Source organism: Mesitornis unicolor, unplaced genomic scaffold, assembly GCF_000695765.1.
Source record: "Mesitornis unicolor isolate BGI_N332 unplaced genomic scaffold, ASM69576v1 scaffold17234, whole genome shotgun sequence".
NCBI classification, from domain to species: Eukaryota; Metazoa; Chordata; class Aves; order Mesitornithiformes; family Mesitornithidae; genus Mesitornis; species Mesitornis unicolor.
The window spans coordinates 2786-15954 of NW_010178248.1; the positions used below are offsets into that span (position 1 = coordinate 2786).

Consider the following 13169-nt stretch of genomic DNA (forward strand, 5'->3'; position numbering starts at 1 on the left):
TTCCTACAGGAGTAATGAGAAGCAAGGTGTAGCTTTTTCTGACTTTGTTGAATGAAACACAGAGTGAGTCCCTGTGCTTTGGGATTTCCCTATTTCCCAATGCTAAAAAGAAAAGAAAGGAAATACCATGAAGCTGCAATCACGAGCTCAGCAGGGATCAGAAAGCAGATATGAGAGGAAAAATCTGCAGAAGTATACACACTATCCCTTCTCCAATTAACTGCAGTGTTTTCTCTGGCTTTCACCTCTCTGCTCTTCCATTGCAGCTTTTCTATCTCAATATCCATTTTTCCCCCATTCAAGTAGCACTTTGCTTACTGATATACACTGTGTACTTATTGCTCAGCTGACAGTAAATTAACAGACAGTGCTCTGCTAACGCAATCAATCCCTATTCCTCTTGCAAGGACAAGTGCCTCACCACCTAAAGGCATGAATTCTCCTAAGGAGTCAATGGTTACCACATAGCACTGCACGTACTGGCACAGAAAGTGCTTGTGAGCAACGCAAGTTCTCTGCAATCCCAAGCAGCTCTTGCTGTGCTGGAGAAAGGAACAGGGTTATAGCTCGTACCTGGTCAGGGACACGTTATTAATGCTAGATGCAGCTGTAAGCAGCCCTCAGCTGTGTTTTCTATTTTTAAAGAATTTTCATACATTTCTAAGATTCTGGAGCAGTTAATCCTGGAAACTGTTTCCATGAAGGACAAGAAAATCATGGGTTCACCAAAGGGAAGTCATGCTTGACCAACTTGATAAACTTCTATGTTGAAATAAGTGGCCTGGTAGACAACAGGAGAGCAGTGGATATTGTCTCCCTGGGCTTCAGTAATGCTTTCGAACTGTGTCTCCGTAAGATCCTCCTCATAAAGAAGCTGATGAAGTATGGGCTGGAGGAGCAGACACAGATTGAAAATTGGCTGAATGGCTGGTGCCAGAGGGTGGTGATCGGTGGCACAAAGTCTAGTTGGAAGCCACTAACTTGTGGTGTACTCCAGGGGTCTATACTGGGTCCAGTCCTGGTCATCTTCACCAATGATCTAGATGGCGGGGCAGTGTCCCCTCAGCAAGTTTGCAGGTGACACCAACCTGGGAGTGGTGGCTGATGCTCCAGTCATGCTGCCACGCAGAGGGATCTTGACAGGCTGGGAGATGTGGGCCAAGAGGAACATGAAGCTCAGCGAGAAGAGCAAAGTCCTGCACCTGAAACAGAACAACCCCAAATACAAATACAGGATTTAATTTAATTCGATTTAGCATGGGATGAATCTGAGTCTCGCACCAAGCGCTGCAAGGACAGAAATTACTCCCTTATTAGGCTTTTGCTTGCGGAGCAAGAAAGATTTAAGAGGTTTCAGAACCTCTTTGAAGCCTCCTGTATTTTTCCTCCTATCTTTATGAAAAGAATGCGGGGTTACAATGCACATTTTCTCCTGCACAGAAAAATAAAATACCCTGACACACTCAAACCTACCACAGCAGCTTGATTTCCGATAAGCATCTCAAAAGGCAAGCGCTCACACAGACCGCAGCACACAAATCACATCTCCTTCTCCTCCTCAGCTGAATTCCCTTCAGAGTCCAAAGTCCAAGGCTTTCTCTTGTTTATTTTAAGAACTCCAAGCAACCCCACAAGAGTTTTGCTTGCACTACTGCAAGTATAGGACCACAGGGTGTAATCCCAACTCTCCAACCAAGCTTCTGCATGACCTTGGGCAAGACACTTTTAGTACTTGCTTCCCTCTTCATATGACTATTCAGACTACAACTTCTTCGACGTAACAACTCTCACCTTTCATGTAATATCAGCAAAATAAGCTTAGATTTTGACAAAGGTTAACGTTAAAATTATTCCCTGTGAGCTCCATCTTGTCAGATTTCTTTAGTCTGACACTGAGTGGGCAAGGGATAATCTGAGAGCCGAAATCCAACATAAGTGCAGAATAGAGCACATAAAAAAAAATACATTATAATCTATGTACATTATGATGGGCTCTGAAATAGCTGTTACCACTCAGAAATGAAACTTGGGAGTTGTAACAACTACAAAAGCATTGTCAGCACTTCCCTGCTGTTAAAATAGCAGCCAGCGTTAGGAATTAGGAAGAAGGCAGCAAACTGTTACGCCACGACGCAAATCCTTGTTCGTAACACTTCAGGGTTGATAATGGACCACGGACACCTCATTCAGCTCTGGGCTGACGCGTCCTCCACGTCCCTCTTAGCTTGCTGGTACCTTCAGGACACTGACAAATCTCTCTTAAGTAGGTATCTAATTTAGATTCCTGGAAGTAGTGAACAGTTCATACTTAGCCTGAGAGGAGATTCAGTTATTCAGCACGTTAGAGAATCAGAGTATTTACGCAGGTACTTAAAATATGGAAATAAAGCTGAACTTGAGGAAAACGGGCTTAAAACCACCAAATGCTTCACCTGAAGCAGTATAACCAATACTGTATTGCCAGTAAGGCAAATATACCCTAAGAGGCCACTATCCTCTTCATTTTCTGTTAAGTCATAACCTTTTAAGGCACTACACAAAAAGAGAGACAAAATTATTACTGCTTCAGACAGAGTTACAAGTACGTACCTTACAGAAAAAAAGATGGGATGCACAGTTTCAAGTATGCAAAGACAAACAAGCAGAATTTTGTTGCTGCAACCAACTCCAAATTAAGTGCTGCTGAGCCTTTTAAGAGGGTGCTGATGAATCACGAGCTGGAGGTGTTAAAAAGCAATTTTGAGAAATTACTCTAAATAAAGCCAGTAACAAGTTTCCAGAGGAGGTAGGAAGTAGAGAAGTAAATTCAGAACCAAATTTTTATGGGCATGCAAGATACAGCCACCCTGAGAAAGTCTGAGTCACCACATCAAGGCAGGCTAAGTACAACGGGCATTTGCAGAAAAATCCTTCCTAACTACGTTATCTGTGTTAAGTAAGGTCTGAGTAAGGACCCCCGTCAGCTCGTCTGATCCTTCCCAGGCTTCCACACCTCCTAGCGTGTTTGCATTTACTGCACTGGCACCTGGGGGGACAAAGGCTCCAACACCACACACTTGGACACTGCTCACCAAAGCCAGGACCCACGGAGATGAAAGCGAGTGCCAGATCCGCTGGCACTGTAGAAGCAGGAACGGTTATGCTGTCTCAGTGACCCCGTGGAACAGAAAAATACTTTACTTATAAAATTAATCTCCTACATAAGACACTAAATGAACAAGGCATCTCCTCTGCATCCCCAGGGGTAAAGTTTACCCAGAAGTGTTCAACCACAATAATGATTTTTAGAACTAAATGGTTCAAAACTTGCCAGTAAAGTAATTCTCAGCAAATGGAAGATCTCCGGCTCATCAAATTGAAAGCTCAAAAGCTTTGCAGAAGTTATTACAGAGAAAACAGCAGAACAGCTGGTTGGAAGACACAGAAAAGAGTCTGTATAGCTTAGGGAATGCTTACAGCTATCACTCTGAACAGCAGCATTTGCTGAAATAGGAGTCATCAATAAATCACATTGCTTAAAGCCAAGTCATATTTTCAGCTAAGGTCAGATCATCCTAAATCAGTTATCAGAGCCTAACTTTCTACAGCTTGCCACTCAAATTACTCGACTCTTACAAGCAAATCCATGCTAATTCCTATTAGGCTAATTTCTTTGTTTCACCACACAGCAGCAAAGGCCTTAAAGTGTTGCTCAAGGTCAAACAGAAAACCAACAGCAGAGCCAGTAACAGAATTTGGATGCTGTTATTGCCCCAAGTCCTGCGGTTTTAGTGTTAGTCAGGCTGGTTCTTCACCTCCACTGCAGTGAGGTTTTCTAATGGTGGATTACAACCATTGCCAACAGCAGCACATGCGGCGTAGAAGTGACTGAGTCTGTGGGAAGGCCTTGTGCAACAGGAGAGGACAGTAAGGAAGCCAACACACGGCAGGTAAAAGACAAGTTTTTTTTAAAAAATTGTTTTCTGTCTTACAAGCAAATGTTTGTACAGAGGTTGGTGGAACACAAGCAGACAAAATAAGCAAAACACAAGACCAAGGGTTTGTCATACAGATCTGCAGCCAAAACTTAATAAAAGGGCAATAACTGGAGATACTCACAGCTTTGATCAACTACAGCTCTATACCCCCTCCCCCCAATACATGTGTGAAACAAGAAAAAGACATCCAGAATCAGCTTTCAAACAGCTAAAACGCCCTCAGAGCTCACTTCCATTTTAGTATCCGTACAATCCTAGGTGCGATGGAGCACAAAAACAACTGCCATCATCGCACAGCCACCTCTTGCCAACTCTCTGTCACATACTGTTCCCCAAGCAAAAAGCAAACATAAAGTCAGGAGCAGAGCGCGATGTATTATTTTACATCAGATTAAAAAAAGAAAAAAGAGCAGTAGCGTTTAGTAGTTTTGTTTTTCAACTCTTCCAATATTCATACGAGAATGTTCTTCCATTACCTCCTACTTTGATAACTCGCACTGGCACTGCAAATAAAAAAAAACAAAAGCCCAACACTGATTTTATTTGACCTCAAATACAGAAACAGAGAGCGAGCAAATGCCAGGTTTGATTCAGTTAAACAAAAAGTGAGTTACCTACGTGTGACATTACAGGAAGTGAGAATCTGATAGTTGGCCAGATACGGGAATGACTTTCCCTCAGTTCTACCTACAGCGTTTCAGTAATGACCCGTGATCAGTTAACTCTAGCAAAGACTGCCTGACAGCACAGAGCTCCTGCTAACAGTCCACTCGCTCCCATTCAAATGGCTAAGCATTTTAAATTCCTTCCTCCTTCTATTTCCCTGGGTTAAACCATGTATTTTCTTTGGATTTGGGAAGACAAGACTCATTCCTTGTTACTTGAGCCTCCACACTGGCATAGAAGGTATTGTTCCGGAGTCAGGAGAGAACAAACTGTCAACTGTCCAACAACCCCAAATCACTCTGGTGTGCAGACGGAGGACTTACAAAAGCAAGGCTGTAACTCTGAGAGATACCATCAGGGAAGAGAAGCATGATAGCACATAGTCGTTTTCCAAAGCTTCCCACTTATTGTGGATGCAGCGCAGGGACTCCATGATGAAGCACCAGAACAAGGAAAGCAGGAATAGACAAAGCATCTCCTCAGCAGTGGCTTTTCAAGAGAACAAAGTCATCTGAAAGCTCAAAAAAAAACAACCAGGACCCCCAGAGCAGTGAGCTGAATTGTGCAATTCAAAACCACACAGACGTGAATCTTACTTTCAAAGGGCTTTATATTACAAAAAAGGTAAGTCACAACGAATGTGAAAAATCCATTCAATGAGGCTTGTTTCCAGTTTGCTAGGAAAGCTACTCTTCTCTTCTTTATTCCCAGCCTACTGCTGAAAACCTGATTGCCGAAACAGTGACACCTCCAGCTAGATTTTTAAAATCAAACTTGCTCTGCCAAATCCAGCACTCTGAACTTGTCCAGGTTGTAGAAACAAGCCTTCACGACTCGGCCTCCAAAGTATCTTCCATTTAGATCAACAACAGCTGCAATTGAAACCAAGAACAGGTCAGCAAGCAGCAATTCAATAAAACAAACATTTCTTCAGTGCAGTGAGACTGTTTAATCTCTACCAAAGTTAACTCTGAGGTTCACAGAAGATAATTTAGTATCCTACCTTTGATGGCAGATTCAACCCGTTCAAACTCCAAAAATATTCTCACAGCTTCATCATCAGGGGCACCAGGAATCTGAAACAAAACCAAAAAAAAAACCCCAAACACAGAATTAGAACAGTGGCAAAAATAGTTTTAAATTGCTGTTCTTCACAAACGTGGTGAAGAGAACACAATAAAAAGGTTCCAAAAGCACAATACCCAGAGATTTTTGCCTAGTTTCTGACATTAAAAGTTTGTGTCTTACAGATATGGAAAATACAGAAGCACAACACAGCAAAGGATTCTGTGAGATCTCCTAGTCTATGCCTCTTTTCTAAGGCAGTAAAACAAGCCAGTCCTGAAGGGACAAGTGCCCAGTTCACTTTCAGAGCAGTCAGAAAGAGAGACAGATCATCTCTTACCTCAAAGATGACACATTTCCCAACCTTGCCATATTTCTCGCATTCTTCCTTAGTTTCAACTTCTAGATCTTCATCCACCTCCCCAGCACCTACCATGTTCTGAAAGTTAAAAGAATAAACCCAACTCACTGGATGTGATGATTATGTAGACAAATCACAGCACGCAGCTGCAACCATGAATACTTGAAAGCTTCTGTTTACCAGTCAGGAGCCACAGGAGGAGATGGCTCCCTGGTACAAAGACAAGGTAACTTTATAATCTAAAGCAGCGCTGATTTACAGTCACACCTTGTATCTCAGGAAGCCGCATTTTCTCCACAACACAAAGCACTGTATAGGCACAAGTCAGAACTGTTCGAACTGTACAGTCCTTGTAATAGGAGCAGAGGTTTAAGCATTTCAAATAGTCCTAGATGCTGCAAATACCAAGACACATTCCCTTACTCTCAACTTACCCTTAGCAAGACCACTTTAGTTGGGCATTTCAGTATCTCAGTCAATGGGTTAGAATCCGCTTTCTTGCCGGTTTCTGATATGAAAATAGAACAAGGAATCATGGAATAATTTAAGACGAAAGCTAATTCAAACCTTATCTGGGTGCTTTTCTCAGAATCTTAATGTTATCAAACAATGGAATAAACCCCACAGAATGTAGCTACATATACATCATATACATAACACCGTACCGGTGAGGAACAGTCATTCAGAACTTGTAGCTATTTGGAAGGACAAGACGCAGAAAAATCACTGCTACAAAATGTGAATTAAGCTAGAACACTGACAACATACTATTTCTTTGAGGGAAATCATTCATAAGTTCAGAATTGCATCAGATTCTCTAAGAACTAAAAATCAGAACTGACTTCCAACACTTCTGCTTAGGCAGAGGTGCGGTTCTACTAAGCCTAAATGTTTTCTCTAGATCACAGAATCACTGACCGTTAGGGATTGGAAGGGACCTCAAAAGCTCATCCAGTCCAATCCCCCTGCTGGAGCAGGAACACCCAGATGAGGTTGCACAGGAAGGCGTCCAGGCGGGTTTTGAATGTCTGCAGAGAAGGAGACTCCACAACCTCTCTGGGCAGCCTGGGCCAGGGCTCTGTCACCCTCACTGAGAAGAAGTTTCTTCTCCAATTGAAGTGGAACCTCCTGTGTTCCAGCTTGTGCCCATTACCCCTTGTCCTATCATTGTTTGTCACCGAGAAGAGCCTGGCTCCATCCTCGTGACACTCACCCTTTAAATCTTTAGAAACATGAATGAAGTCTCCCCTCAGTCTCCTCTTCTGCAAACTAAAGAGCCCCAGCTCCCTCAGCCACTCCTCAGAAGGGAGATGCTCCACTCCCTTGATCATCTTTGTAGCCCTACGCTGGACTCTCTCCAGCAGTTCCTGTCCTTCTTGAACTGAGGGGCCCAGAACTGGACCCAATATTCCAGATGCGGTCTCAGATCAGACAACAGCAGGGAAATAGAGCAGTATCTAAACCACGTGATAGCACCTGAACTATTCTTTTTCCCTGACCATTTCCCACAAACTTATTGGTGTAAGACAAAATTACCTTTCTCTGTAGATTCACCAACAATGATCTTGCCACCCCTCTTGCTCGTTTTCTCCACTGACAGTGCTGTGCTCAGCCCCTGTTCATGCTTTCCCAGACCCTGGCCCTCTCTGAAACCATACTTCTGCATGATTTTGTGAGCTACTGTCCCTCTGCAAAGAGAAAAACCATCAGTTAGTAAAGGTTTCTTACACAAAACACTAACATTGCGTATCTCCTGAGTGCTCAAATGTTCTACCCCCAAAAATCGCATTAGAGACTGCAAACATAAGAGCTTCTACATGACTATACAACCTAGCAACTTCACAGCATCCTGTGACATTAAAAGTGTTAATTACCCTGAATTACAGATAGAAGAGCTGTCAGAGAAGTTCGCACTTGTTCAAATACAACCTAACTTCCATTAGCAGTGCAAGTCAGCACTGTACATGCTACAGAATGGTTTTTGGTTGGAAAGGACCCTTAAAGGTCAGCTAGGGCAGCCCATCTGCCATGGGCACGGACATCGTTCACTGGATCAGGCTGCTGACAGTAAAACACAAAACAGAGTAGATCAAGGTCTATTTAGTCCAGTTTCTTGTCAGTGGCTGGTATCAAAAGCTTAAGAGAAAAGGCAGATGTTGAATGATCTGCTTCACACAGATCACACTGCACTATGTAATAGTTCAAATTTGGCGTAAGCTCCAGAGTACATGGCATTGCTACCCTTTCCTATAACAAATCTGGATATACTCAGTATTAATTTAAACAAGTCTCATCTTTCAGAATTTTCAAGAATGTATTGAGGCAACAAAGTCCCCAACCTATTTAAAGGTACCTTTTTTGTAAGTACCTTACAAAAAGCACCTCCAATGACAAGTTTTGAAACTACTACGAAATAGAATAGATAGAATCAAAACATACCTACATGTGTTGACATTTCTTTGGAGATGATAGCTAGATAAGCCGAGACACAAAAGGCATGCCATGGGACAGCAGTTTTAACCACAGTAAACTTTCTATGCTCAGTCATTCCCATTTTACCAACAGGCATATAAGATTACACAGTGAATGCAGGATCAGTGACTACAAGGCTTTTTTTCTAAGCATACTTTATGAACCATACAAAGACACATTAAAAAGGCCAAGAAGTCTGGCTATGTAACGCTAAAAGGTTAAAACGCCAAGTCACAGAATAAACAACAGCCAATTGTGTGGTCAAAGTAAGGCAGGCCAGGTCAAACTTTTAGCACTTCCTTCAGTGAAGTGAAAGTCCCAGAGTATTGCTAACTAGAGGTGGTAACAATGCATAAACTGGTCCAGCAGTACTGCGTTTAGTTATCCTTTTCCTGGACAATGTTAAAAAAGAAAAAAAAAGCATTTCGATAAAAAAACCCGCATGAAAAATGTTATCCAAACTGGAAATGTGGTGTAATAATGCAATAAACTACACTTTTATGCCTGTGTTAGTTTTGTAATTGTGTATAGGTTTGTTTTTCTACGCTGAGGTCGCGTTTCTGCAATACTTCATGTGATGGTTAAGAGGATCATAACCACTACACTTTCCAGATGAGATCTCTAAGCTTTTTTAAACTATAAATTCAACTTCATTTTGTCACCACAGTAGAAACACAAGCATCACACACAATGGTAACCCAATGCAGAAAAGTAAATGGATGCATTTGCAGCCACATCTGCTACATTCTTCCAAATATGCTTTGAATTTTTGAACAAACAAACAAAGCAGAGCTGAAATAATCTGCCCACTGGTACGTAGCAAATTGAAGACAAAGCTGGAAAAGAAACCTAGAGGAACTACCACGCCATCTGTGTTTTCCTGTACACTACATTAACTTGGCTTGTACAAGCCATAAACACTTTATACTGGAATGTGGCTTCAGAACTTGCTTAAAAGCACAGCCTTGAATGTAACCAGCTAAAATGCATTTCTCTCGATCGAGTAAATCCACTGATTTTTCTATATCCTGCCAGTTAGGAGTATGTGCACTCAGGTTAACCACATACATGCAATGGGTTGTGTTCCTGTCTACTGACAAACTATTTTAGCTTTTGGTTTCCACCACCTTCTAATGCCTTTTTCCACAAAATGTGTGTAAGTCAATCACTTACCCCATGTTAGCAAGGAACGAGTTGCTAGGTCCCGTGGGGGAACGAGGTCTTTCTGGCTCATCATACACTGGAGGAGGAATAGCTGCTTTGGAAGATGGTGCCCGAGGTCTTGACTCCTCTTCAAATGGAAACGATGCTACAGCTGAAGAAAACAGAAACAATTGCTTTGTCAATAAAATACTTTGCATGAACTACGTACTTGTTACGAACAGAGTACTATGCCTTCGATCCAACTCATTTACAGACAGCTCTTCATCTGCAAGTTGTACATTTTTCTCTGCTGTAATACTAACAAACTACGAAAAAAACCAGCTCTTCATCTGCAAGTCGTACATTTTTTTCTGCTGTAATACTAACAAACTACGAAAAAAAAACTTTCCACATAAATCCAAATAAGAACAAGATTTCCTCTGCACATGCTGCTTTAACATCCCCTCATCTCTCTCTCTGAAATAAAATATGAGCTGTTATTCTGGATTTTCCTCATAGGATATCTAACAAGTTTGTATCCGGAGGTTTATAATGGATTTATTAAACTCTTATCAAACGGAGAAAAGAAACATTAAGAAGCCACCTGCACAACAATCCAGACAGAGGACAAGCAAACTTAAAAGCCCCGTTCATCAGAAACAGAATTATGACACAAATGGATCAACGCACACAGCTTGGGGCCTGAGGACTGTAAAGAAAAGTACACTGTATATTTACAAAACACAGAAATCAGTCCATTAAAAAGAATGAATGCAACTCAAAGCAAAAGTATAAAATCTTAAAAGAGATCTCACTGACACTGAACTGAAACTTTCCTGGGAGATGTAAAAAATTATATATACACATACATATATATATATAAAAAAATATCATACTGATTAGATTATTAAACTACTTTCCACTGGCAAGTCAAATGGCAAAATATTAAATATGCAGAACACTTGGGGACTTTTAGACTGACTTAATTTTAGATTACCTTCTTGTGAACTAGTGCTTGTATCTTACTAAATAAAATGTCAGACATGAAGTTTGAGGGAAAAAAAAGTCCCTATTTAAGTAGCAGATGGGCTGGACTAAGGGACTTCTGCTACAGCAATATTTTCTCAGGTTTTTCCAGCCTTGATTTGAGCATCAAGTAACAAGTCGTACAAAGGTTTCCTTGTGAGATCATGTCACATTTTGAAAGCTCTCCCACTCAGGATATTTCTACCATTTCCAGCCTGTATTTATGTTTCCTTGACACTGCTCAATTGCTCTTAATTATTTACTCCAAACAATCTCTTTCTGTTTTTAATGTTTACACACTTCAAATGCTTTCACTATTATATCATTTACTTACTCTGCCAAGCTTCTTTATTTTAAATCTGAATCTTATCAATAAAACCAGAACTCCCAAAGGAAAGTTTGCGTGAATAAGGTTATTTTTTATTCTGGTTAATTTTTAAAGTCATACACAACATGCTGGTCATTGTTTTAATTTAAAAATGTAAGGCAACTGGACATGCAAAAAAAAAATGGAACGGTTTTGTTCTCACAGCAAGGTTATGCCATCTAGTGCACAACTGCAATATCCCAGCTGTCTTCACTGAGGGAAACCCTACCCCACGCACATCTCTTTAGCAAATACTGTACCCCTCAAAAATTCACAAATTCTGTCTGTAATGCACAGCCCTTTCAGAAAAGATACTCGTAAAGTACCTCCCAAAGAAAAGGGTGATGGAAAAATTCCCTGTCCATGCTGTAGAGGTTTCTAATCACTCAGAGAAACCTGTCTACAACATTTCTTCTTTCATAACAGAAATGAGTAACTGAACATGGTTGGAACAAATCAGCCTGCCAAACCACTTCTCCAGCAATACAGAAATAATCAGAAATAATTCAGAACAGAGATGTGAAGCACAGCAGTATCACAGGTTCTTCACAGGTTCCTCACAGCTTCCCCTATATCAGCAAAAAAATAGCACAAGTTCTGCCACAAAGAATCATATGGGAAGAGCAGCAGGAGGACTTAACTGAATAGAAGGTTGAGTGAGAAATAAACACCACTGCTAGCTTTTAGAGAAGAGGATTTTGGTGTACTTACGTTCTTTGTCCTTCTCCACAAGAGAAGTGGGTGGTGCAATGGCAGCTCCTCCCATACCTATGAGCAAAACGGAAGAAAACACATTGATGATTAGGTTTTGCTGCTCGGAACAGCTTCACTGAATCTTAACACAGCTGCTGGCTCCTTACCAGCCAATTCTTAACAAACATCTCTATCAACAGAACAGTAGCAAGAGAGCACTCTGAGGAATTTCAATAGTGGTAAACTAGAAATGAATGAAAAGCCCATCAAGGGAGACACCATCCAACTGTAATGATTGTGTCTATCATAAACGTATTTCACAGGATTTCAAAAGTAAAGACTACAGAGACAAACTTTCACTTTAAAACTGCTTAAACTAAATGAAAAAGACACTGTTCAAGATTAATTACACTCTCAAAACAGTAAAGTACAAAGCTCCTTCCATATTTTAATGAGCAATATTCTAATGTGGTCTCAAACTACCAAGGGAGAGCAAATATTTTAAATGTCCCATCACAAATTTTCTTTTTTAAAATAACAACAGACTTGAATCGTTTACTTTAACTTTGTTGCTGAAAGAGAATAAAGTTGAATTTTGTTTATGTAAAAAACATCTCAACCACATCTTCTAACTGCTTCTAAGGGCGTTCAATAACAAATGCAGCAATGGTAAATTTTAATAGGGAATGTTCAACAGTGATTCTCATAGTCTGATTTTATCTCACGCCTCACTCCTTTCCTGGAACCTACACCATGTAGAAACTTAAAATAGTTATCTACAAACTAACGTAAAGAGAGCTCTTTCAACAAATAATTGAGCTGCCATCTGCCTCTCATTTTCTGCATTACAACAGTTAAGGGGAAATAAAATGCTAGGTTCATTCTAAAGGCTAAAAACTAACAGTACACTTCTCAGCTAAGAGCAGAGAAATACAGAGTCCAGGAAACAAACAGGATTGTGAATCTCTATTCCCACCCCCACGCCCTCTTTACTCCTCTTTCCCCATCAAACACTCCCTTACTTCTTTTTCGTCTCTCCCTTTCATAATCTTCATCTTCATCAGAATCTGGATCTGGTCTTCTTGAAAACCCACTGGCTTCATGTCTGTCTTTACGCCTTCTAGGAGACACAGTAAGTCAGCATAAGAAACTATCAAAGTTAAATATTTGCTTTAATTTGTGACGCCACCTTTGCAGCGTGAATTATGCTGCTAATTGGTATTTTACAATGTTTTCCCATGAAGGTGTAAGTAAACACCTTTACTTTTTGTTTCTTTGTTTTTATCCTCAAGGAGTAATTTTTGTAAAATATAAGATGGATCCAAAGCAAGATCACTTTCCAACTGCAAGTTAGCCAACGAGAATGTAAGGAAGTCGTGCTTGACCAATCTCATAGCCT

The 13169-nt window shown here is 40.8% G+C and overlaps 1 protein-coding gene across 1 annotated transcript; it reads right to left on the reverse strand.

Annotated features, from left to right (window-relative positions):
* Positions 1–5113: 5113 nt before the first annotated feature.
* RBM17 (RNA binding motif protein 17) lies at positions 5114–12890 on the reverse strand (the record flags this gene model as incomplete). The annotated part of the gene is made up of 8 exons (XM_010182393.1): positions 5114–5515; positions 5647–5719; positions 6049–6147; positions 6504–6577; positions 7606–7757; positions 9715–9856; positions 11789–11845; positions 12793–12890. Coding segments are annotated over 8 exons (799 nt in total), but the record flags the coding sequence as incomplete, so codon positions are not given.
* Positions 12891–13169: the final 279 nt, after the last annotated feature.